Source organism: Coturnix japonica, chromosome Z (assembly GCF_054131305.1).
Source record: "Coturnix japonica strain WE chromosome Z, WE-NBRP24, whole genome shotgun sequence".
NCBI lineage: Eukaryota > Metazoa > Chordata > Aves > Galliformes > Phasianidae > Coturnix > Coturnix japonica.
The window spans coordinates 3619773-3644963 of record NC_140702.1 but is presented as its reverse complement, the minus strand read 5'-3'; the positions used below and the strand labels follow the sequence as shown (position 1 = coordinate 3644963).

Sequence of the window (25191 nt, the reverse complement as noted above, 5' to 3'; positions counted from 1 at the left end):
TCCATGGGTTGCAATTTCAGGTATTTGGTACAGTCAGTGAATGCCTGCAGCCCCAGTTCTAATCAGCAGATCACAGCAACTATGCCTTGACTGGAAGAGGAAAGGAGAAGGATCAAAGCAAATACCTCTCACTTTCATCTTGCTGCTGACATCAACATTTTTGGCAACAAATTTCACTTCTGCTCCATCATCGTTCTTGGTGACGTTCTTTATGATTAGGCTGTGAGTAGTTTGGGTTCTCTTGATGATGCAGGTCTCGCTTTCCTGTAAGACTTTACCATTGATGTACCAAGTGCCGCAACACGTTGTTGTAAGGTCAATAGTAAACATGGCATTCCTTCCAGGTACAGCTTCACCAGTTGTTAGGGGGGATTTCACAGCCAGGACTGGTTCTGAGGAAGAACAACATGGATGTCTTAATGCTCTTTAGATGCAAGTCTGGTATCTCATTTAGAGATGGAAGATTAAATCATAGGTACATTTCTACTTCTCCCTTTGCATGAGTGCTGGAAGAAGCACTTCTATGCTTCAAATCTGTTACAGAAAGTTCTGCCTCTTGCACATGTGAGATATCAAAAGATAATAATATTCATGTCTCTGTCACAGAAACAGAACTTGTATCACTTTAGTGGTAGCTGGAGGTTGATAGGAGATAGGAGAACTAGGAATAAGGGAAAGCCTTTGGTGTGTTAATGCACTACTATCCTTCAAGTCAAAGAAAACAACTTTAGGGAACCAACACAGCTGCTCAGCACACACTGACCCATTTCCATTGGGGCTTTTGTGCTTACCAAGGTGCACGCTCCCTGGGAATTCCAGAGACGGGCTCTGTCCATGCACATTGACTGCAGACACTCGGAACTGATCATCAGCCTCTTCAGACAGATTGCTCACCGTGAACTCTGGGACGGGGACATGAGACTCGTGGCACCTCACCCAGGTGAAGCCAGTTAGTTTATTGGGTTCCACAATGTAGCCATCGATTGGAATGGGGCGGTGCATCTTCGGAGGGGACCATGCCAGCGTCACTGAGGTTTCTGTTTTATTATTCACCACGGGGTCAACTGGGGGCTGGGTGGGAGGTTTTCTGGGATCTGAACAGAAAGAAATACAGAAATATTAGCATAAGGTCATGTAGGCTGGAAAAGACCTTCAAGATCAGCAGACTCAACTTGCAGCATGACCTACTGAGTCCCACCGTTAACTACTGTGGTACCTGAGGACATACATGACAAGCTTATTCCTGCAGGTATTTGCATAGTGAATATATTCACCCTCTGGTTGCTTTGGAACATTTTAGAGGTTAAAATCCCATCAGACTTTTTCACTGTGTGCAGCCACTGATACAGGCAGGAGGCTGGGAATTACCTGACGGGCTCTAGTTACAGACTACTGACACAGTAAAGGATTGAGTTCATTTCGTTTTGGCCATCAGAAAGTTTGGTGTCTGGTTTAAGTCACACATCTAGACTCCAATTATAATCATATGGAGAACAGCACATTCAGGAGAACTCATCTCATCCTAATAAACCTGAATGAAATCACAGAATCATAGGATCACAGGAAGGCTTGGGTTGGAAGAAACCTTCAAGATCATTAAGTGCTAGATGCCAAAGGTCCCACTAACATAGCATGAAGCCAAAAGCTAGACGCTGGAATCAGATCTCCTCACCTTACCATCAGAAATCGAGATGTCATATTTTGCTCAGAGGTGCCTGCTTGTAGGAGGGACAGCTTCCGAGCTTTTTCTGCTCCAGGAACCAGCTCGAGCTTCAGAATTTAAACAGCAGTCAGAAATTAAACTGAGCTTTGTCACCTCCATCAAATAGAAGGAGTGGTTGGGTGGTACAGCTTTCCAAATAACTTAGAAACTGTCACAGCAATCAGATGCCTACCTTTTCTTTATTAACTTGTTAATACATAGAGCTTAATAGCATCAGAATGCCCCAAGCACTTCAGATAACACGACAGCTGTAAACCCTTCTTTAAGGATTCCTTTGTTTAACCTCTAAGTAACTGTAATTCAGTGGTGCTGGTGGGAGAAGGGAAGTCCTAATCTTCCCAGATGGTGAATAGAGTTGATGTTCACATGCAGACTGGTGCTGCAGCAGAGCCAGAAACCACTCATTTGGGAAACACAGCACCAAGAAAATAATGGGAATAGCTTCATAAAATCAGGCAGCTTCACTCAAATTTCATGTCAGGTCCATTATTCTTCCTATTTTCAGGAAGAAATGTTTTCCCTTTTTCTAGTAGTTTTCTTTTCCTTTCATGCAAGCAGCTTTGTAGCTTACAAAGTGTTTCCTAATCACCTCCTGGTGTGGACAAATCACACAGGTTTGACTCCATGTTTTACATAGTTAGCATTTTATATTTGTTCCAGTATGGAACTGTAGAGTCATAGAATGGCCTGAGTTGAAAAGGATCTCAAAGATCATCCAGTTCCAACCCCCTGCGATGTGCAGGGTCGCCAACCACCAGAACTGGCTGCCCAGAGCCACATCCAGCCTGGCCCTGAATGCCTGCAGGGATGGGGCATCCACAGCCTCCTTGGGCAACCTGTTCCAGTGCGTCATCACCCTCTGGATGAAAAACATCTTCCTAAGATCCAACTTAAACCTCCCCTGTCTCAGTTTAAAACCATTACCCCTTGTCCTATCACTGTCCTCCCTCATAAACAGCCATTCCCCCTCCTGTTTATATGCTCCCTTCAAGTACTGAAAGGCCACAATGAGGTCTCCCTGCAGCCTTCTCTTCTCCAGGCTAAAGAAGCCCATATCCCTCCACCTTTCCTCATAGGAGAGCTGCTCCAGCCCTCTGATCATCACAGTGGCCCTCCTCTGGACCCACCCCAACAGCTCCAAAAACTTATTGTCCACAGAAAGCATATAACCCTCATTCAATTGCCCTTCCACTCAGCTTAGAGCACTACTAAAACCAGCATCTTCACCTTAGCTCATCACACTGCTGCAGTTCCTTTTACAAGGATTTCACTGGCAAAAATAAAATCAAAGCTCTCAAAAGGGATTTAGCACAGTTACGTGTTACTGGCTACGAGAGCTGTCAGCACAGTCACCTGTCAGGCTTTGCTGCTGTTCTCTTTATGTAGAGGCACAACAAGGTTCAGACACCTCACAGTGCAATTCTCACTTGGACTGTAAAGAAAAAGGAGGCTTGAAAAGCAGCGTGTGGAAAACAAAGAAACAAGAATTAGAACAACAGTGGGGCCATGGCACTTGTAGGAATTGTTCTGCCTTTAACAGCAGAGCGATTCAAGAAGGATGAGGGCATTGCAAACCAGACCAGTTTGGACAGATTAACAACTGCAAGTAGTGGGTTCCAAAATTCCAGACATGAAATCAAAGCTGGAAAAACTCTTCACATTTTCATCTCTCAGTTTTTAGTACATTGTGCATTACAGTGCAAACAAGTCTTCACATACAACTTGGAAGCTAAAGACAAGTCTGACAAAACAGACTGCACAAAAATGATGGATAATTAACACAGCAAATTGCTCTTTCAAAAACTTAGTCATAGAAAGAGATCTCTGGAGTTGCTGTTCTGTAGAGCCCCAAAGCAGTCGCTTGAGGCAGTTCAGGATTAGCCAGAGACAAACCAGCCAGCTGTGTGAACTGAGACCAATTGCACTTTTCTAGTCTGTGGCCACTGACAGCTTCTGAGAGCTACCAAGCAATGCAACCTAGCAGAATTCAGAAGGGAAACCAAGAGAGCCTACCTGAGCTCCACTGCCTTGAAATGCTCTGTGGAGAGGGAAGGGAAAGAGGGGAAAACAAACACCGCTCAAGGGAAGTTGATTGGGGGTGGGAGTTGGAGGGGGTGGGATCAGAAAGGATTGTTAGGGTGGGAAATGGTTGGGTGGGAATACTGTCATTTCTTGACTGTTTGCTACGTTCCATGATTAAATGTCTTTGCCATATTTCTGCCTGCCTGCCTGCGGCCGTTCCTTCAGTTCCAAAGCCCACCTCCCCAGGCCCCCAGGCCCACCTTCAGGGCAATGTGGCTTCAGGGCAGCAGAAAGGGCAGTGTCCCAGATCTGCCACCACCATTGGACCCATCCCTCCCCTCCTCAGTCAGTTCTGCGTGGGAATGGAGGGATGAGAAAGGGGGATGGATGGCAATTCTAATTAAGGGAGAGCTGAGTGGCTCAGCCTGGAGTGGAGGAGGCTCACTGCCATCCCAGACACAGCCATCAGTCCCCAGGTGCAGAGAGGACTGAGCCAGGCTGCACCCTGCAGCACCCAGCAGCAGGATCCCAGTCTGAGGCCTGCCTAGGTCGTGTGGCTGCGCTGCAGGCTGAGCTATGGAGAAAGCCCCACTTGGAGATTTCTTCGCTCCCTGAATGTTCCCCCCTTTCTCCATCTTGCTCTGCTCCATCCCCAGCCGCAGCCCGGCGTCCCCGACATGTTGCTGTGCTTGCAGAGCTGGACTTGGCCCTTGACCTGTACAGGCCCCTGTCCCCACCTGTCGGATATCCACCTTGCCTTCTCACCCCTCTCTCTAGATCCAGTTCATGCCCCATCTATCTCACCTCCATGTCCCACCTACGTCCTCTCTACGTCTTTTGCTCTCCCCCAAACCACCCTCACGGTGCCTTACCTCCTGGCAGCCTCAGGGAAGGAGCACCCGGTGCCCTGAGCCCACAGGCCCAGCCCTGCACAGCACTGCACACACCACTGTCATGGCGGCGCCCGGGGCTGCCGCACAGCATCCTGGGAGTGGTAGTTCCTGCAGCTCCCAGCAGGCCCAGGCGAGGGCAGAGGGGAGCAGTGCTGTCAGCCGGGAGCTCGCCCAGAGAGCCCGATGTTCGGAGCACTTCACACCAGGAACTTTGGACTCGGCTGCTTCTGGCCACAACGTCCCTGAGCTGCTCAGGAAGCACAACTGTCTCACCCTCTGACAGCTGGGCTGTGCAAAGGAGGCTGCAGTTGCAGGCTCAGCTCTGCCCTGTTCCAGCAATGCACTTCCTTACAACTGGAGCACTGGCACGCTTGCTTCTTGCTTCAACGGAGCAATCGCCCACCGCTTTGCACACCTCTGTGCTCGTGACAATGGACACCACCCCATCCCTGCACACACACACACACACACACACACACACGGAATCACAGAATCACAGAATGACCCGGGTTGGAAGGGACCTCAAGGATCATGTAGTTCCAACGCCCCTGCCTAGCAGGGCCACCAAACATACACCTTTACTAGATCAGGTTGCCCAGGGCCCCGTCCAACCTGGTCTTTAACACCTCCAAGGACAGGGCATCCACAACCTCCCTGGGCAGCCTGTTCCAGGGCCTAACCACTCTCCTAGTGAAGAACTTCCTCCTAACATCCAACCTAAATCTTCCCTCTTTTAACTTAAAACCATTTCCCCTAGTCCTGCTATTATCAGCCCTTTCAAAGAGTTTACTCCCCTCCTAGGAGTAAGTTCCCTTCAGGTACTGAAAGGCTGCAATGAGGTCACCCCGCAACCTTCTCTTCTCTAGGCTGAACAAGCCCAACTCCCTCAGCCTGTCCTCATAGGGGAGGTGCTCCAGCCCCCTGATCATCTTCGTGGCCCTCCTCTGGACCCATTCCAAAATCTCCATGTCATTCTTGTACTGAGGGCTCCACACCTGGACACAGTACTCCAGATGGGGCCTCACAAGAGCAGAGTAGAGAGGGACAATCAACTCCCTTTACCTGCTGACCACCCCTCTCCTGATGGAGCCCAGGATCCCATTTGCTTTCCGGGCTGCCAGAGCGCACTGCTGGCTCATGTTAAGTTTCTCATCTATCAGGACCCCTAGGTCTTTTTCAGCCGAGCTGCTCTCAAGGACAACTCCTCCCAGCCTGTACAGGTGCCTGGGGTTCTTCCGGCCCAAGTGCAAAACCTTGCACTTTTCCGTGTTGAACCTCATTAGGTTCACCCGAGCCCAGCTTTCCAGCCTGTCAAGGTCCCTCTGAATGGCATCCGTTCCCTCCACCGAATCGACTGCACCACTCAGCTTGGTGTCATCAGCAAACTTGCTGAGGGTGCACTCCATTCCCTCATCGATGTCATTAAAGATGTTAAAGAGCACCGGTCCCAAGACAGACCCTTGAGGGACACTGCTCGTTACCAGCCTCCACCTGGACATAGAGCCATTGACCACCACCCTCTGTCTGCGGCCTTTCAACCAATTGCTTATCCATCTAGTTGTCCACCCATCAATTCCACTTCCCTCCAATTTGGAGATGAGGATGAGATGGGGGACCATGTCAAAGGCCTTGCTCAGGTCCAGGTAAATGACATCGGTCGCCTTCCCTTCGTCCACCAACGCCATCACTCCATCATAGAAGGCCACAAGATTAGTTAAGCATGACCTTCCCCTGGTGAAGCCGTGCTGGCTGTCTAGGATTACGTGCTCGTTCTTTATGTGATCGAGCCTGTTGTCCAGGAGGATCTGTTCCATAATCTTCCCAGGCACGGAGGTGAGACTCACCGGCCTGTAGTTACCTGGGTCCTCCCTGCTCCCCTTCCTGTAAATGGAAGTGACGTGACCCTTCCTCCAATCGTCCGGGAACTCACCTGACAGCCACACACACTTACCACCGCGTCCTTGCACACCCTCTTCCCACAGAGTCCAGAGCACATTAATGTCTTCTGACACTCACACTCAGAGAGAAAATGTCAAGGGGGAGCATGAGCATGTACATAAAGGATGTACGGACCTACAGATAAGGATGTGGTTGTGCATCTGAGTCTGTGCCTGCAGACAATGCAAGCGCTATGCATTGTCAACCAATGGAAATGATCAAACAGCTGCTTTGGGACAGACTGTCTGTAGGGCTCAGGCAGTGTGGCCTTCCAAGGTACTTCAGGTGTCTCAAAGAACAGAGGCAAGCAGTGATGATTCCTTTCTCTCTCGATTTTAATACTTGAAGGTAGAGCGCTTGAGAAAGACTTTGGAGGCTTTCCTCAGCCTCCTCCTTTCCTTGTACCTTTACAAAAGCGGATTGCCAAAAACCAAGAAGACTGGACACACTTTTTGGGTTTGGTTGTTTTTATTTTTTTTAGAATATTATAATATATATAATATATATTATATATTATACATAATATATATATAGTATATAGTACATAATTATATACTATATATATATTATATAATATATAATATTTATATATTATACATAATATATATATAGTATATAGTACATAATTATATACTATATATATATTATATAATATATAATATTTGTTGTTGTTGTTTTGGTGTATTTTGTGAATTTTTTTGTTTTTTTTTTTTTTTAATCCAGTCCAATGTAATAAATCCTCAGTCATACAAGGGATGAATTTTTAAGGTCTTGCTGCTGATGGACCACACTCCACTTGAACATCAAGTGGAGCAGGAGGTAGCCTTCATCCAGAAAGGTGGAATCTTGATAAGATGTTGATGTCTTATGGAGAGGAATTTCGGTGTCCCCCAGGCTAAGCCAACACACAGGCACAGATTTCTGGATGGTGACCATCACTTTCTGCCCCTCTCCTGCTGCCTGGTCACTCTTCGTCATCGGTATCCAGCAGGAGATCACGAAGCCCTGGAGGCACGGTGGTATCCAGCTCATCATCTGAAACTTCTTCCACCAGATTGGAAGGAACCAGTCCTCTTGTGCCGTCTGTCAGCTCTCCCAGAAACCAGCCATCCTCATCCATGTCTCCACAGATGTAAACATATTGTCCAGCTGTCAGTGGAAGCTCGTTTTCTGGGTCCTCATTCGGGCCCTCAAAAGGATTGTAGCTGTGACGAGCTATGAATCTTCGTATTGGTGGTGATGGTCTGCGACAATGCATGATGCAGACTGCCGCTGTCCAAACGTTCGGCTCCCCCAGCTTTTCCTGGGGGTTGGAGCATTCCCGTTTGGGATTTCCGTGCGGCCTCAGCTTTGTCCCCATCTCCTGGAGCTGTGTGCAGTTTTCCTCCAGACGCTTGCCGAGTGCTCCAAGTTTGATGTCAGCCTGCTGGACACTCTGCAGCTTCTGGCACGCTTCATCACCATCACTTTCTGCCCCTCTCCTGCTGCCTGGTCTCTCTTCGTCATCGGTATCCAGCAGGAGATCACGAAGCCCTGGAGGCACGGTGGTATCCAGCTCATCATCTGAAACTTCTTCCACCAGATTGGAAGGGACCAGTCCTCTTGTGCCGTCTGTCAGCTCTCCCAGAAACCAGCCATCCTCATCCATGTCTCCACAGATGTAAACGTATTGTCCAGCTGTCAGTGGAAGCTCGTTTTCTGGGTCCTCATTCGGGCCCTCAAAAGGATTGTAGCTGTGACGAGCTATGAATCTTCGTATTGGTGGTGATGGTCTGCGACAATGCATGATGCAGACTGCCGCTGTCCAAACGTTCGGCTCCCCCAGCTTTTCCTGGGGGTTGGAGCATTCCCGTTTGGGATTTCCGTGCGGCCTCAGCTTTGTCCCCATCTCCTGGAGCTGTGTGCAGTTTTCCTCCAGACGCTTGCCGAGTGCTCCAAGTTTGATGTCAGCCTGCTGGACACTCTGCAGCTTCTGGCACGCTTCATCACCATCACTTTCTGCCCCTCTCCTGCTGCCTGGTCTCTCTTCGTCATCGGTATCCAGCAGGAGATCACGAAGCCCTGGAGGCACGGTGGTATCCAGCTCATCATCTGAAACTTCTTCCACCAGATTGGAAGGGACCAGTCCTCTTGTGCCGTCCGTCAGCTCTCCCAGAAACCAGCCATCCTCATCCATGTCTCCACAGATGTAAACGTATTGTCCAGCTGTCAGTGGAAGCTCGTTTTCTGGGTCCTCATTCGGGCCCTCAAAAGGATTGTAGCTGTGACGAGCTATGAATCTTCGTATTGGTGGTGATGGTCTGCGACAATGCATGATGCAGACTGCCGCTGTCCAAACGTTCGGCTCCCCCAGCTTTTCCTGGGGGTTGGAGCATTCCCGTTTGGGATTTCCGTGCAGCCTCAGCTTTGTCCCCATCTCCTGGAGCTGTGTGCAGTTTTCCTCCAGACGCTTGCCGAGTGCTCCAAGTTTGACGTCAGCCTGCTGGACACTCTGCAGCTTCTGGCACGCTTCTGGGCCTTCAGGGTGGTTGTGGGCCTTCAGGGCCTGGCACTGCCTCTCCAGGTTGCTCAGGGCCTCTTGTTGCTCTGCAGCCTGAACACCCACCTCTGCTACAGCCCGACGGCAGGCCCTGGCCCCGCTGCAGGAGGCGGGTGGCTGCCCCTCCACGTGCTCCAGGATGTAGTGCAGGAAGCGCCTTCTCTGCTCCTGCAGCTCACACTGGAGGCGCTTGCTCTCCACGGCCTGCTCTCCACGGGACTTCCAGCAGAGCTGCCGCTGGACTTGCTGCTGCATTCTGCGGTCCGCTCTGCTGCTGCCGCTCCTCAGCAGCGCCTCCGCCAGCTGCCGCTGCAGATGCCATGCGTGGCGGATGGTGTCGTTGCGCCGCTTCTGCAGCAGCTCCGTCATCTGGCGCAGCTGGGCCTCCTTCTCCCGCAGCAGTTGGCGAATCTCTGCTTCCCACTGCCTCAGGCTCTGCTCCCGCAGGCGCTGCAGCTTTGACACCCGCACCCGCTCCCACTTGGAGCGCAGTTTGTCGGCCAGCAGCTGCCGCTCCCGCTCTGCCACCTCCTGCCGCTCACGTCTCTCAGCAGCGCAGCGGCGCTGCAGCTCCTGGGAGCGGAACCGCTCACCCTCCAGCTGGGCCTGCAGTGCCTTCAGCTCCTGCCTCTTCTCCTCCCGCTGCGCAGGGCAGGCGGGGGGCTGTGCCGGGCCCCGGCGGGGTGAGGGCCGGCTTCCAGGGAGCCCCAGGTCTTCCTTGGCTGTCTCTGGCACCTAGAACCAGAAAATCATACCATAACAAAATGGTCTGTGTAGGAAGGGGCCTTCAAGACTCTCCCGTTCCAAGCCCATGCCAAGGGCAGGGACAGCTTCCACTAGCTCACGTTGCCCAGAGGTGCCTCCAGTGGTGTCCGCGGAGCCTCCCCTCCCTCCCCAGGCTGAACAATCCCCACTCTCTCAGTGTGTCATCTCACCTGGACGTGAGCGTCCTTCATGGCCGGTCGACTGGAGCCCTGCTCTGCACAGTGGCGGCGCAGAGCTCCTTCTCCGTCCTGGGAGCAGGACATTCCGTTGCGGAGCTCGTCTTCCAAGCTGCCCACGACGTACTGGTTGAAGAGCCTCCTCTCCAGCTCCAGCTGCTGCTGGAGGTGGCGGATGCAGGCGGGCTGCTCCCCATCCGTCTCCCAGCGCAGCTTGCTGAGGACGTCCTGCAGCTGGGCATGGGCCGCCTCGCTGCGGCTGGGGGGGTTCCTCAGCACCTTGGCCAGCTGCTGCTGCAGCTCCCGAGCCTGGCACAGGGCTGCATCGCACTCCCGCTGCAGCAGCTCCTTTGTGGCGCGCAGCTCGGCCTCCTTCCAGCGCAGCAGCTGCCGGGTCACCGTCGCCCGCTGCCGCTGCTCCCACTCCTTCAGCTGCTGCTCTTCCTGGGCCTGCTGCTTCTCCCAGGCACAATGCAGTTGGTCGGCCAGCAGCTGCCGCTCCCGCTCTGCCGCCTCCTGCAGCTCACATCTCTCGGCAGCCCAGCGGCGCTGCAGCTCCTGGCAGTGGAGCCGCTCGCCCTCCAGCTGGGCCTGCAGCACCTCCAGCTCCCAGCTCTTCTCCTCCTGCTGTGCAGCGCAGGCTGGGGGCTGTGCCGGGCCCCGGCGGGGAGAGGGCCGGCTGCACTTGCCTTGTCCCCGTCCCGCACTGCCTCGCAGCACGGCCATGGCAAGATCTGAAGCTGAAGAGACCTTCGGCCTCCAAAAGCTCTGGCCAAAGGCCACCAACAATCGCTCTGCTCTCACTCGTGGGGTCTGCAAGGACAGCTGCCCCTGACCCCGTAGCGCCCACTGCCTCTCGTCCCTGTCGCAAGGGTGTGCAGACAGTGAATGCCTTGGGTGTGCTGCGCCAGCACCTTCTGTGCTGTGTGCTGGCCCAGCTCATAGTGGAGGGCGGGGCAGTGGCCTTCAGCTATTGGACAGTGAGGCCTTCTGGCCCAGCTCATAGTGGAGGGCGGGGCAGTGGCCTTCTGTGCTAGATTCTGCTCATAGATTCCACGTGTGAGAGGTAGATGTGTTTTTGCGGCGGAATTTGTCAGTATTATCAAGCTCATCTGGAGTTATAAGTTCAATGGTGCCACGCTTATTTGGAATTGTTTTAATTATTTTTTAAAGAAACTAAGGAGTATTTAAAAACCAAACAGATGGAAACACACACAAAGATGAAAGGAAACAAACAACAACAACAACAAATCCTTCCCTCCCCAACCAATCCAGACTCCGATCTTTCACTGGAATCACTTGATAAGCATTAACCCTTGGCAGCTGGCTTTGCCGTAATTGCTTCCCAGAGCTTGGCCTGCGTGCTTCTTAACAATATTATCTCTGGGTGGCTGTGGGTGGTGATGTCAGTCCTGAGATCGGTTCAACTTCACACTGGGGTTAACACAGTTTGTACAGGTCGTCCTGGCTCACTCACTCCCTGCACTGTGGTACCATTCCTTTTGACACCTTCATTCCTTGCTTTTATCCACCTGATGATGACTGACGTGTAACTATCCATGGTATCTCCAACTTCCTAACAAACTGGGATTTGAATCAAGGGACCTATCTGCTATCAGTTAGATGTGGTCACAGAAGAAACCCATCATAAAGCCCTTTGCAACGTGATGTAGTGTCATGGAGTCATTGATTGTAACACCAGTCCAGGAGGCCCATTGGGAACACGGTTGTTGGAAAGTGTCTAAGTTTTGATAAGAGATGTGAATGTGCTGGGGTCACCCTCTTGTAATTTATATGGTGGGGTGCCCTACGCACTCTGTTCTCTGAAATTTCTATAGACTATATCAATACCTGAACTGGCCAAATCAGTCTTTATCCTGAACCATTTGGATTGCCTTGGAGATGCTCAAATGGAAAATTCTATTTGTATTTAGCCTTGGAGCAATGTTCAGAGTTGTAGCGTGGTATAGTGATAGTGCTGCCCAAATCGAGTGTTCAGCTCAGTTCAGAGCTGACTGCTGGACCGAGAATCTCTACGATATTAGAGAACATATTTGCTCTATAAATTGTCCTGGCAAAACATAAAGTCATCTTTGAAAACACCACCTGGCAAGTCCACATGTTGTCAAATTGGACTAGACATGCTTTTGAAGAATTAAACTCACAAGTGCAACAAGCATTGCAAATGGCACTGCAACAACACTTAGTGCTTGATATGTTAAAACTTAACAGAGTGCATGTGGCATGCAAAGTGTAATCAAAGGGTAATGTATTTCTGTTCGTAATGCTACAGCCTTCCTAGAAGAAGCTTGAAGACAAGAGATCATAGAGCAAACATCTGAACTGTTCCACTCGGACCATCCTCTGACATTCTGGATGCTTCTCCTAACCAGGATTTCCTGCATATTGCACTTTAAAAAGCACTATGTTCTGGGAATGAACACTGACGTCACTCGACACCATGTGCAGCGGATGGGTGATCACCGTGTGAGCTGTGGAGGCTGCTGTGCAGGGCTGGGGATGGCACCTCCCCCATCTTAACTTAGAGGCCAGATGGGGATTGATTGGGAAATAAATTCCAAACTCACATTAAAATAAGTTTTGTATTGGCTCTGGTGTTCCGAACAATGTATATCTGGCAGTAACCTCCAGCTGTGGTGCAGCAGTTTGGGCAGTGATGTTGGCAGTGTTTGGCAGATGCTGCTAGTGAGCTGTGTCTGCAGGGGCAGCACGAGTGCCACTCTGCTCTGCTCCCAGATTTATAAACACGATGGAACTCAGGTTGGAACAGATGGAAGAATTCACTGGGTCTGACGTCTTCTGCAGATCTGCAGTCGGTTCATGGAGCTGAAACAATTCATCTCCTTATTGCTCCTGAAAAAGATTTTGCATAAAACAGTTGATATGTGATCACTGAAAATTGGAGAGTTACAGCAACACAGGAAAGAATTTACAGAAAATGGCTTATTTTATGAGGAAAAACTTGCATTACTTCAGGAGTTTGGTGTAATTCTGTCTCCCGGCAGAAAGTTCCCAAGATACAGACAGAAAAATCTTGGCAAAAATCATCAGGTACTGCACTTTCACTTGACTAAGTGCTATTGAGACATTGTATAGTGGAATCTGCAGGAAAGGTTGTGAGGGGATTTCCCCAAGGAGAAGTGAGATTTCAGGAACGGGACACACTCAGAAAACCCAGAATGATATTGAGGCAAATGTAAAAACGGCTGCTACAAAGCCAGTGATAACAAGAAAGAATTCACTTCCAGGAGTTTTTCAGAGCCCAGTTAAAAAGATTCACGGCACTGGCTGTAGGATCCTCTTTATTTCAAACAATCTGGATTTCTGAGCTAACTTTAGTTTACTTCCAATGAGAGCTGTGATTCAAACCAAGGTATTTCACAAGAAAACACCACTTTCCCAGAGTTCAGATTTGTTCCTAAGAAATCCCAACAAATCCCAGAGCTCTGGAAATAAGGAACTATAAGGGAAACAATGGCTGAGCTCGTATGTCTGCTTTGGGAAACCAAACAATCCCATTAAGTAACGCCCCCATGAAAGCCAGCAGCACTCTTCCACTGACGCAGTAAAGATCCCTGTTGCATACTGGTGATGGATTGGCTGCAATGGAAACCTCTTTTCTAAAGGTTAACAATCCCCCCAAAGCCTGGACTGCCTCATGGCTGTAACTCGTTATCTATCTGGAAAATGTCAGGTTGGCCGGTGTCCATTGTCACATGCAGCATTAAGTGTCCCGAGGTCTTTACCAAGGAAAATGTTTGTCACAGACAGGTAACTGCCAGCAAAGAACGTCCAGCATTGTCTGCACTGGAGCAAGCAAACAGCAAAGCAGAGCTTTTGACAAAGGACAAAGAGAAAAGTTCCCATGTGTACTGATCTCTACAAGAACCAACAGAATAATGGCAAGAAGGGATTACCTTATATCAGAGAGGTGTTGCAGTACAACAGGAGCTTCTCTGTATTTTGAATGTCCAGCCTGCAGTAACAAAGCAAGGTGGCACAGCGATGGAAAAAGGACTCGTTACTGCAGGCTGCCAGGACGGGCTGCAAGGGACCTGCAAAAGAAAAGGGTTTTTAAATGGCTGCACAGATGTTGGGGCAGAACAAATAAACTGGTGACTGATGGCTTTTCAGGGCTTTATATGCAACCGGAATAACTGGGTTGGTTCTGGGCACATGGTGCACAACTCAGGTAGAACTAGGAATGGCGTGGCATTGACTGCACCTACAAACCACCGAGTGCCGTCCTCCTGAAGTGGAGTACATCTCATCAAGCATTATACGACACACTGAAGGCAACAGTATTTGTGGGCACCTGCTAGATGACACTGTCAGGTGAACAAACTGACCAACAGCAAATGCCTTCAGTGCAGAAGTGGCACCGTGTGAAGAGGCAGCAGCCCGTGCAGCCTCTGTCTGCAGCGTGTGCACCAAAAAGCCATCCTGAACACAGTCCTGCCTGTCAGTAAGACCCCAGAGATAGAGTCAGCAACTAAAGAGACCAAGTGACAGAAAGCATACTATGGATTTACAGTCCAGCTCGTGTCTAGCAGTTTGAGGCATGTTTTGTCAGAGCAGCCCAATGCTTTGGTCCATTAGTGCTTCAGAACAGAAGCAGACAGCAACTTGTCTATAGGCAACTGATTCTACCAAAGAGAAAAGCACTGCAGAAAGTCTTATCTCCAGCTGCTGAGAAATCAATTCCCAGTCCTACCTCCATTCAATTAAGCATGACTCCTCCTTCTCCAAGGAGGATCCTCTATGAGGAGCAACATGGCAAAACGTGACCCTCTCACGTTACTCCACTATCCTTCAAACCAAGGCATCTAGCATCTCAAGCTTGGATTCTGGCAGGCAACAGGTTAGGAGGCAGTGGGTTCTTTCCTCACCAATCAGATCTTACAGCCGCACTGACCTTCCTATTTAGCAAAGCCAGACCCAAATCTCTCTTGTGCAATATTATGGCTGGTTTTGAAACTTGCAGCACATCCCTGTAATGGGGGCCGTGTGTTTCCCACATAGCTGGATTTGGGCTTTGGCATGAAAATTTGCAGTTGCTTTCTTTGGAACAGCAACAACCTACCTGTTAAGGGAGCTTGATGAAGATTTTCCACTCTCTGAGTACGATCTGACACAGCATCTGTTCCACAGCTTTTAGCAGGCCACTGGTGAGATGATACACTCACATTGGAGTTATTACATTTCATTTCTCAAATTTCATTCTGTTAAAGACAGTGTTTCAATTAAGAGAATGTACAGGTATTCCATAGGTACTTGAAGGAAATCTAAGCAATGATCCCTACAGTCTCGCTGTATAAAACTCCACTGAGAGTCTGAAAAAAAATTCAGGAGTTAACTGCTGGAATAATTCAAGATCTGCCCACGCTGTACAGAACACTGAGTCTGTTCTTTTGCACTTTACTTGGAGAATGTTCCATCCTATAACTTCTGCTCTCAATTGTAACACATGATTTTTTATAAAAAGAAAGATAACAAGTCAGCTCTTCAGTGTGCACATTGATGAAACTTGGTGAAATACAACTTTAAGAAAAGGTAATTTGAAAACTTCAATATTCTTATCAGAATCTCTGCTATTAGTTACCGTTCCAATGTTCTGATCTGATGATGTGTCTCTCAGAGCTGTTTTGTCACTCCCCCCCTCAAATGCACTTCAAGTGCTTTAGGAGCATCACTGGAATTTTGAATAAACTCGATATATCTTAGCAAAGCTGCTACAGCTGCACAACTGAAGTACTTTGGAAAAAAAAAGAAATCTTGATTGAACGCTGAACAGTGTTATTTAATTATAATCCAGGTAATTAAATTAATTAAACCAAGGAAATCACCTTCCAGTCACTCAGCTCTCACCAGGGAAATCGCTTCCCTGCCAAGCAGATGCAACCAACACAAGCTGCTACATCACTCTAGGGCCCCACTGAGTCTTCCCAAGGGGTCTCCAAAGGCTTCCCTGTTGACTTCTGGGAACCTGGGAACACTCACATGGAAGCCAGTGCCCCCTAATGTGCCCCAGACGTTTCTCAGGGCCCCACAATTAGCTCTACAGACATCCAGACATGCCCCAGAGCAAGTATGTGTGCTGTAGGGAGCCCAAGAGACATTCCAGAGCACCCTAGTACTCCTCAGTGCACTCATGGATGCTTCACCTGTGTCTAAATATGCCCTACTGGACTTTGTTTTCTCTTCTGGAGCTTTCCTTAGTTCTCAGCTTTGCTTTCTCATGCCATTTATCTCGCTCCACAGCTTTTGCTCGCAATATTCTCTCTTGCATTCCCACCTTCCAACAGAATCACAGAATTGTAGGGGTTGGAAGGGACCTCTAGTGATCATTGAGTCCAACCCCCCTGCCAATGCAGGCTCCCTACACCACGTTGCACAGGTAGGTGTTCAGGCGGGTCTTGAATATCTCCAGAGAAGGAGACTCCACCACCTCCCTGGGCAACCTGTTCCAGTGCTCCGTCACCCTCACCATAAAGAAGTTATAGTGCACATTCATGTGGAACTTCCTATGCAGAAGTTTCAGCCCATTACCCCTAGTCCTGTCCCCACGCACTACTGAAAGGAGACCAGCCGTGCCACTATGGCCCCCACACCTCAGGTATTTATAAACCTGGATCAAATCCCCTCTCAGCACAGCAAACGACAACCCTCTGCACTCTGCCAGTCAGACAGTTCACGACCCACTTCACTGTCCACTCATCTATCCCATACTTCCTCAGCTTTGTTATAAGGATGTCATGGGGGACAGTATCAAAAACCTTTCTGAAATCAAGGTAGACTACATCTACCACTCTAGCCCCGTCCACCCAGCTAGTGACATCTTCATAAAAGGCCACCAGGTTGGTCAAACACGACCTCCCCTTGGTGAACCCATGCTGATTACTCCTGATAACCTCCTTATCACCCAGTTCTCTGGAGATGGCATCCAGCACAAGCTGTTCCATCACCTTCCCTGGGACAGAGGTGAGGCTGACTGGCCTATAATTACCTGGCTCTTCCTTCTTGCCCTTTTTGAAGACTGCAGTGACATTGGTCATCCTCCAGTCTTCAGGCACCTCCCCAGTTCTCCAAGACCTCTGAAAGATTACAGAGAGCGGCTCAGCAATGACCTCCACCAGTTCTCTCAGCACCCGTGGATGCACCCCATGCACCCATCCCATGTATTTATGGACATTAATGTTTCCTAGGCAATCACAGACCACCTCTTCCCTGACTAAAGAGAAATCTCCTATTGTCCAGACTCTCTCATTAACCTCCAGGGTCTGGGATTTCTGAGGGAGAGCCTTTTCACTAAAGACAGAAGCAAAGAAGGCATTCAGTGTTTCTGCCTTCTCAGCATCCTCTGTTATCAGAACGCCTTCCTCCCCCCCTTGTTTTTTGTTTATTAGCAAACTATTAACATACTACAAAATAATAGCACTAATTACTAAGTAACATCACCATGCCAGCATCCCGACCAACTGCTTTAGAGATTTCTCCTTCATTTTGTGCAACACTTCAAAAACTGCAAAGGAAAAAAGCAAGTACAGAACCAGGACACCACTTCCCTCAGGATTTTACAGCCTCATTCATGTCTGACAGATGGAGGCCCTGACAACAAGAGCTGTGTCTGTCCATAACAAGGACTCACCTCTGCAGGTGCAGGGGCAGCTCTCAGAGAAGCCTTCTTCATTTCTGCTTTCTTCTCTTTTTGTCTTTTGTCTGGGAGCTGGTGTCAATCTCCCTGAGGGAAGGGAGGCCCCTTCAGAGGGATCTAGATAAGCTGGATCAACCTCACTGGGCTGAGGTGAATGGGATGAGGTTCAGTGAGGCCAAATGCCAGGTCCTGCACTTTGGCCACAATAACCCCATGCAGCGCTATAGGCTTGGGGCTGAGTGGCTGCAGGGCTGTGCAGAGGAAATGGACCTGGGGCTGTTGGTCGATGCTCAGCTGAACATGAGCCAACAGTGTGCCCAGGTGGCCAAGAAGGCCAACGGCATCCTGGCCTGTATAAGAAATAGTGTGGCCAGCAGAAGCAGAGAGGTAATCATCCCCTTGGACTCAACACTGGGGAGGCTGCGCCTCAAGTCTTATGTTCAGTTTTGGGCTCCTCGCTACAAGAAAGTCATTGAGGCACTGCAACTTGTACATGGAAGTCTGTCCCTCGAGCAGCTCCCATTCATCATCAGCTCCCATTCTGAACCCCACTGTGCAAAACAGCAAAACTTCTACTGCAAATGGCTGCAGTCACCAAAGCTCAGCCCACTATCCAGGTATCAGCCTTCTCCCTTCTGTTTTCCATCTTAGCCCATAGTTTTGCTTCCAGAAATGGAACTGCACTCCAACAGTCAAAACACAAACTAATACATCACTTTCACTGCTCCTTCCTGCACCCCCAAATTAATGGTTACCTGACACGCCCTACAGCACAGCACCTGCTCACAAGTATTATTCAAACTCTATTCTTTCATACTTCTTGAGAGAGGACGGTAAAAACTCACTTATGCATGGCGGTAAGGACAGTCTGTCCCCATCACATCCCTCTGTGTGCTGAAAGCTGCCATTGGATCTCTTGCAGCCTGCTGGCTGCTGCTCACAAACACAGGGAACTGCACCACACTGATTCTAAAGAGAGAAAGGAAGAAACTCTGGTGGGAATGAGCACCCAAGGTTTGCAGAGATGCTCCAGATTGTGCCAGAGATGGAATATCACAGTGCTGGGACATGATTGATCACTAAGGAAAACACTTGGAAGCACATTCAATCTGCAGAAGCTGTAATTACTGGGCACAGTCAGCTTTCCTATGGCTCAGCTGGAGTAGGAGGGTGCTCTCACACATCTGCTCAGGGGCTTCAGCTGAGACACTTGCACAATGCTGGGATCATTCTGATGGAAACTATGTCTTCAGATACCATGGTTAAATCCATCCAAAATGATCAAGCCGAGCCTTAGCTCTTGAGCAGCACTTCTTCCCCACCCTTCACTACTCCAAGCAGCTCCAACAAACTTCTCAGAAGAAATCCAGGCCAGCACAGACCTGGCAGACCAGAACCAAGTGCCGCTTGTGGGACGGCAGTGCCCACTCCTTGCTTCCACCCTGCTCCAGCAGGTTAAGGAGTCTGAGCATCACTGGCCTTTGACAGCTCAAGACTTTCAGCACCTCATGCCAACATTTCTCACTAAGATACACCTCAGGCATTGAATTCTCTTCTCACTACCTCCTCCCAGTCCTCCCCTAGGAACAGAAACCATTCAGATTCTACAGCAAACTACAGCTTCTGCACTGCAAGAGCACACTGAACCACCTGCAACAGTGAAACATGGTTTTGGAGAGTGGGTTTGAAAACACACCTTTAGACAGCTGTCTCCCTGTAGCCAAAAGGAAACCAAGCAGCAAAAGAAGAGTCCAGCCTGAAACATGTCCATGCTACTAGCCCAGGTTTTTCACAGTGAATGTAAAATCCATCCTGTTCTTGAGGTAACAAATGACCAGTGGGTCTCCCTTTGCTCCACCCCTTCTCCTTCAAAGCCAGAAAAAGAAAGAAAAAACAAGCAGAAGAAACCCAGACATACCTTTCCACACACAGAGCAGAAAGTGGAACAGCAGTTGTCTCCTTCCTGAGACATGGTGGGGAGCATCCCAGAGGAAGCCCAAGTTCTTTGCTTCTCTCCACAGGGACTTCAAGCACTCTTCGCAAGAGCTGCTTTGGTTCTTTCTTCAACTGCTTCCATCACCAGAATCTCCTTTGGAAAAGGAACACTAAAGAAAGAATCAGCAAATGAAAAAGAATGAGCAATAACCACTTTCCCAGCTTTCTTCTGACATGCAATTAAGACTCTCAGCTCTGGCGAGGTCTTAAAATCAGCTGGTTACAAGAACTGTCCCACAATATATCCAGCTTCTGTATAGCTGCCGTTATTTCTGACAGCGAGTGTAATCACAGAATCATAGAATGGCCCGGGTTGGAAGGGACCTCAAGGATCATGAAGATCAATCACCTCCCTGTCCCTGCTGGCCATCCCCTCTTCTGATGGAGCCCAGGGGACCATTTGCTCTCTGAGCTGCAAGAGCACGCTGATGGCTCACGTTCTGTTTTTCATCCACCAGGACCCCCAGGTCCTTCTCTGCGGGGCTTCTCTTAAGGACTGCTCCTCCCAGGCTGTAGAAATGCCTGGGATTCCTCCAGCCCAAGTGCAAAACCTTGCACTTTGCTGTGTTCCACCTCATGAGATTCACCTAGGCCAACCTCTCAGTTGAGCTCCCTCTGAATGGCATCCCTTCCTTCCACTGCATCAGCCGCACCACTCAGCAAACAGCAGAGGGTGCACTCCATTGCATCATTGGTGTCACTGATAACCATGTAAAAAAGCACTGGTCCCAAGAACTGGTCCTGAACACCTCCAGGGATCCCACCACCTCCCCGGGCAGCCTGTGCCAGTTAATTCTGTGGGCAGAACTGCCAGTATGAAATATTATGCTATCGTGACAAAGAGAGAGAAGAAAAGCAAAATTAAGACTAGCTGACAAGCCTTGGCAGGAAGTTCTGCTCTCCTTAAATTTATACCCATTATTCAATTCTCTTTGGAGCTGTCTCCATGCCTCTCTGGAGTTTGTTCTTTGAGAAGAAGCAATTAAGTAAGCTCTCCAATGCCAAACTGCATACACTACTCTAGGGCTTTCTCGTCTCTCCATGGATCAACAAGGGTGACAAGCCAGCAGAATATGATGAAGAGCCTCATGCATACTCAGTGTAAAAAAAAAAACACAATTGTTGCTGGGAAGAAGGTGCATTTGCATTTGTGTCATCTGCAGAGGGTACTGCAGAAATGGAAAGTCTTCCACTGGAGCAAACAAAGGGCTCTCATTTATTGCAATCAAGGCCCAGCGTGTGGATCTCAGAGATCAGACCTACACCCTGCAGCAAAACAGACTTTCCCTGCGTGGGAAAGTTCAGTTTCTCTCTACATCTGTGTAAGAAAAAGCCCACCATGGAATGACAGCTAAGGAAACATCCCTGTGACTCTTCACAGGTCTCTTCTACATTTGGGATCACTGCTACAAAAGAGCTGTTGACATCATCTCTCGTGGCCAACCTGAGAGAAGAGCAGGAAGGCTGGGATGCTCTTTTTCCTATCTTTCCCTTGATTTCCTCTATATCTTAGGGACGAATCACAGGACTGAACACAGAAATAAAATGGCTCTACAAAGCAGATTGGCCAGTTCAAGTCAAAACAGCCACTGAAAACACCCCAGATGCTGTCTGACAACAGCTGGACTGTCGGGGAGTCAGGTGAATGCAGTCTGCTGGCCCTGGGCAGGAAGAGGACAGCCCAGACTGTCACATACCTTTCACTGAAAGCTGATAGAGCATTTTATCCCCCTCACAGATGCACTGACAACTTACAGCATCATCCATTGAGACGCTGTGAATTTTCAGGGTGTGTTTCTTCCCCACAATGTGCAGTTCATATTTTTCACTGGCCTTGAGCTCCTTCCCATCCTTCATCCACCCCACAGTAGCGCCTGTGTCTGAAAGCTCAGCCTGCAGTTTGGCTTCCTCACACAGCCGAGCGGAGATCTTTTCTACATCTTTGCTTTTATTGGTAAATCTCACTGCAGCACCTGTCAGGAGCAAAGGCCTCGTTATTTCACTTTAGATCAGGCTAACGTGGTCAATGTTTGCTGCAACATCTCTGAAAAAGTATCACCTTCTGTTCCTGCACTCAGCATTGTGTCACTGCTGAGCAATTCAAGATATTTCATTTGCTCTTCTTCCGGATTTACTAAGTAAAAATCAACCAAATATCTCCTGCTACTGATTAAGACTGCTCTAAACATGCTTCTGCAGAGGTTTACACCCAGTGACAAACAGCTCCTCCCATCATGAATGTTTATTTGTTCTATTTGGTCATGCAAAGCTGATTCATAGAGATATTATTGGAATGATTGCTCCCCTACTTCTAAACTATTCCAGTGCAATCAGAAAGGCTGTCTGAACCTGGAGCTGAAAGTACTGCTCTATGGTGATGCTGTGGTAAACCTGCTGACTGAATGCACTGGCCAAGAGCAGTGAACTGCTGACATACATCAGCTGGCATGAAGCAATCTGGTTCAGATACCAAGCAGCTGGGTAGATTGGCTTACCCTACACTCAGTGCTATCATGTTTAGGTCATTACCAGGACTCACGTCAATCCATGGGATGCAATTTCAGGTACTTGGTACAGTCAGTGAATGCCTGCAGCCCCAGTTCTAATCAGCAGATCACAGCAACTATGCCTTGACTGTAAGAGGAAAGGAGAAGGATCAAAGCAAATACCTCTCACTCTCATCTTGGTGCTGACATCAACATTTTCGGCAACAAATTTCACTTCTGCTCCATCATCGTTCTTGGTGACGTTCTTTATGATTAGGCTGTGAGTAGTTTGGGTTCTCTTGATGATGCAGGTCTCGCTTTCCTGTAAGACTTTACCACTGAGGTACCAAGTGCCGCAACACGTTGTTGTAAGGTCAATAGTAAACATGGCATCCCCTCCAGGTACAGCTTCACCAGTTGTTAGGGGGGATCTCACAGCCAGGACTGGTCCTGAGGAAGAACAACATGGATGTCTTAATGCTCTTTAGATGCAAGTCTGGTATCTCATTTAGAGATGGAAGATTAAATCATAGGGACATTTCTACTTCTCCCTTTGCATGAGTGCTGGAAGAAGCACTTCTATGCTTCAAATCTGTTACAGAAAGTTCTGCCTCTTGCACATGTGAGATATCAAAAGATAAGGATATTCATGTCTCTGTCACAGAAACATAACTCGTATCACTTTAGTGGTAGCTGGAGGTTGATAGGAGGTAGGATAACTAGGAATAAAGGAAAGCCTTTGGTGTGTTAATGCACTACTATCCTTAAAGTCAGAGGAAACATCTTTAGGGAGCCAACACAGCTGCTCAGCACACACTGACCCATTTCCATTGGGGTTTTTGTGCTTACCAAGGTGCACGCTCCCTGGGAATTCCAGAGACGGGCTCTGTCCATGCGCATTGACTGCAGACACTCGGAACTGATCATCAGCCTCTTCAGACAGATTGCTCACCGTGAACTCTGGGACGGGGACATGAGACTCGTGGCACCTCACCCAGGTGAAGCCAGTTAGTTTATTGGGTTCCACAATGTAGCCATCGATTGGAATGGGGCGGTGCATCTTTGGAGGGGACCATGCCAGCGTCACTGAGGTTTCTGTTTTATTTTTCACCACGGGGTCAGTTGGGGGCTGGGTGGGAGGTTTTCTGGAAGCTGAGCAGAAATAAATACAGAAATATTAGCATAAGGTCATGTAGGCTGGAAAAGACCTTCAAGATCAGCAGACTCAACTTGCAGCATGACCTACTGAGTCCCACCATTAACTACTGTGGTACCCGAGGACATACATGACAAGCTTATTCCTGCAGGTATTTGCATAGTGAATATATTCACCCTCTGGTTGCTTTGGAACATTTTAGAGGTTAAAATCCCATCAGACTTTTTCACTGTGTGCAGCCACTGATACAGGCAGGAGGCTGGGAATTACCTGATGGGCTCTAGTTACAGACTACTGACACAGTAAAGGATTGATTTCATTTCATTTTGGCCATCAGAAAGTTTGGTGGCTGGTTTAAGTCATCCAATTATAATTTAAGACTCCAATTATCATCATATGGAGAACAGCGCATTTAGGAGAACTCATCTCATCTTAATAAACCTGAATGAAATCACAGAATCATAGGATCACGGGAGGGCTTGGGTTGGAAGAAACCTTCAAGATCATTAAGTTCTAAACACCCTGCCATGGGCTGGCTGCCCACTAACCAGCTCAGGCTGCCCATCACCCATCCAACCTCGTTTTCAACACCAAGGACAGGCATCCACAGCTTCTCTGGGCAGCCTGAAATGGAAGCAGTGAGACACATGTTGAAGATACTCAAACATTCACAACTGTAGAGAGAGCCAAATACTCCATACATATTGCCTGCCTGGGAAATGGTGTTAAAATGCCAACAACAGACTCATCCTGCTCATTGAAAATGGTGTGAACATGGCGTGCAGGATTCTTCCAGCAGCTAGTTAGATCTGCAAAGAGTAAAAATAGGAAATCTCAATGCGATACAATTTTCCCTCATAACATAAATAGACACATAACTGCTTTGGGGTGCACTGTTACCAGCCTGTCAGTTGCTGTTGGTCAGTGCTAGATGCCAAAGGTCCCACTAACATAGCATGAAGCTGAAAGCGAGACGCTGGAATCAGATCTCCTGACCTTACCATCAGAAACTGAGATGTCATATTTTGCTCAGAGGTGCCTGCTTGTAGGAGGGACAGCTTCCGAGCTTTTTCTGCTCCAGGAACCAGCTCCAGCTTCAGAATTTAAACAGCAGTCAGAAATTAAACTGAGCTTTGTCACCTCCATCAAATAGAAGGAGTGGTTGGGTGGTACAGCTTTCCAAATAACTTAGAAACTGGCACAACAATCAGATGCCGACCTTTTCTTTTTGAACTTGTTAATACATAGAGCTTAATAGCATCAGAATGCCCCAAGCACTTCAGATAACACGACAGCTGTAAACCCTTCTTTAAGGATTCCTTTGTTTAACCACTGAGTAACTGTAATTCAGTGGTGCTGGTGGGAGAAGGGAAGTCCTAATCTTCCCAGATGGTGAATAGAGCTGATGTTCACATGCAGACTGGTGCTGCAGCACAGCCAGAAACCACTCATTTGGGAAACACAGCACCAAGAAAATAATGGGAATAGCTTCATAAAATCAGGCAGCTTCACCCAAATTTCATGTCAGGTCCATTATTCTTCCTATTTTCAGGAAGAAAGGTTTTCCCTTTTTCTTGTAGTTTTATTTTCTTTTCCTTTCATGCAAGCAGCTTCGTAGCTTAAAAAATTGTTTTCTAATCACCTCCTGGTGTAGACAAATCACACAGGTTTGACTCCATGTTTTACATAGTTAGCATTTTATCTTTGTTCCAGTATGGAACTGTACAGCCATAGAATGGCCTGAGTTGAAAAGGATCTCAAAGATCATCCAGTTCCAACCCCCTGCTATGTGCAGGGTCGCCAACCACCAGACCAGGCTGCCC

The 25191-nt window shown here is 48.6% G+C and overlaps 3 protein-coding genes and 1 long non-coding RNA gene across 5 annotated transcripts; all 4 read right to left on the bottom strand.

The window, feature by feature from the left end:
- Positions 1 to 33: 33 nt before the first annotated feature.
- On the bottom strand, positions 34 to 1496 carry LOC146753551 (obscurin-like protein 1). The gene is made up of 2 exons (XM_085529248.1): positions 792 to 1496; positions 34 to 392 (listed from the first exon to the last, which is right to left on the bottom strand). Exons 1-2 carry the CDS (start codon positions 1000 to 1002, stop codon positions 34 to 36), a joined length of 570 nt encoding a protein of 189 aa, XP_085385374.1. The 5' UTR covers positions 1003 to 1496.
- A 5824-nt stretch (positions 1497 to 7320) lies between these two features.
- On the bottom strand, positions 7321 to 11060 carry LOC146753550 (uncharacterized). Its single transcript, XM_085529247.1, has 4 exons — positions 10893 to 11060; positions 10051 to 10491; positions 9031 to 9850; positions 7321 to 7421 (listed from the first exon to the last, which is right to left on the bottom strand). The coding sequence occupies exons 1-4, from the start codon at positions 11058 to 11060 to the stop codon at positions 7321 to 7323; spliced, it is 1530 nt and encodes a 509-aa protein (XP_085385373.1).
- A 136-nt stretch (positions 11061 to 11196) lies between these two features.
- LOC146753549 (uncharacterized) lies at positions 11197 to 19878 on the bottom strand. Of its 2 annotated transcripts, XR_014940035.1 has the most exons (5): positions 18577 to 18957; positions 17084 to 17171; positions 15161 to 15299; positions 13995 to 14132; positions 11197 to 12930 (listed from the first exon to the last, which is right to left on the bottom strand). It is a non-coding gene; the product is annotated as an uncharacterized LOC146753549 (long non-coding RNA). The 2 variants fall into 2 exon arrangements; XR_014940036.1 differs by lacking the exons at positions 17084 to 17171; positions 18577 to 18957 and adding an exon at positions 19650 to 19878.
- A 2471-nt stretch (positions 19879 to 22349) lies between these two features.
- LOC146753548 (obscurin-like protein 1) lies at positions 22350 to 24482 on the bottom strand. The gene is made up of 3 exons (XM_085529246.1): positions 23062 to 24482; positions 22396 to 22662; positions 22350 to 22360 (listed from the first exon to the last, which is right to left on the bottom strand). The coding sequence occupies exons 1-3, from the start codon at positions 23270 to 23272 to the stop codon at positions 22350 to 22352; spliced, it is 489 nt and encodes a 162-aa protein (XP_085385372.1). The 5' UTR covers positions 23273 to 24482.
- Between the last annotated feature and the right edge of the window lie 709 nt (positions 24483 to 25191).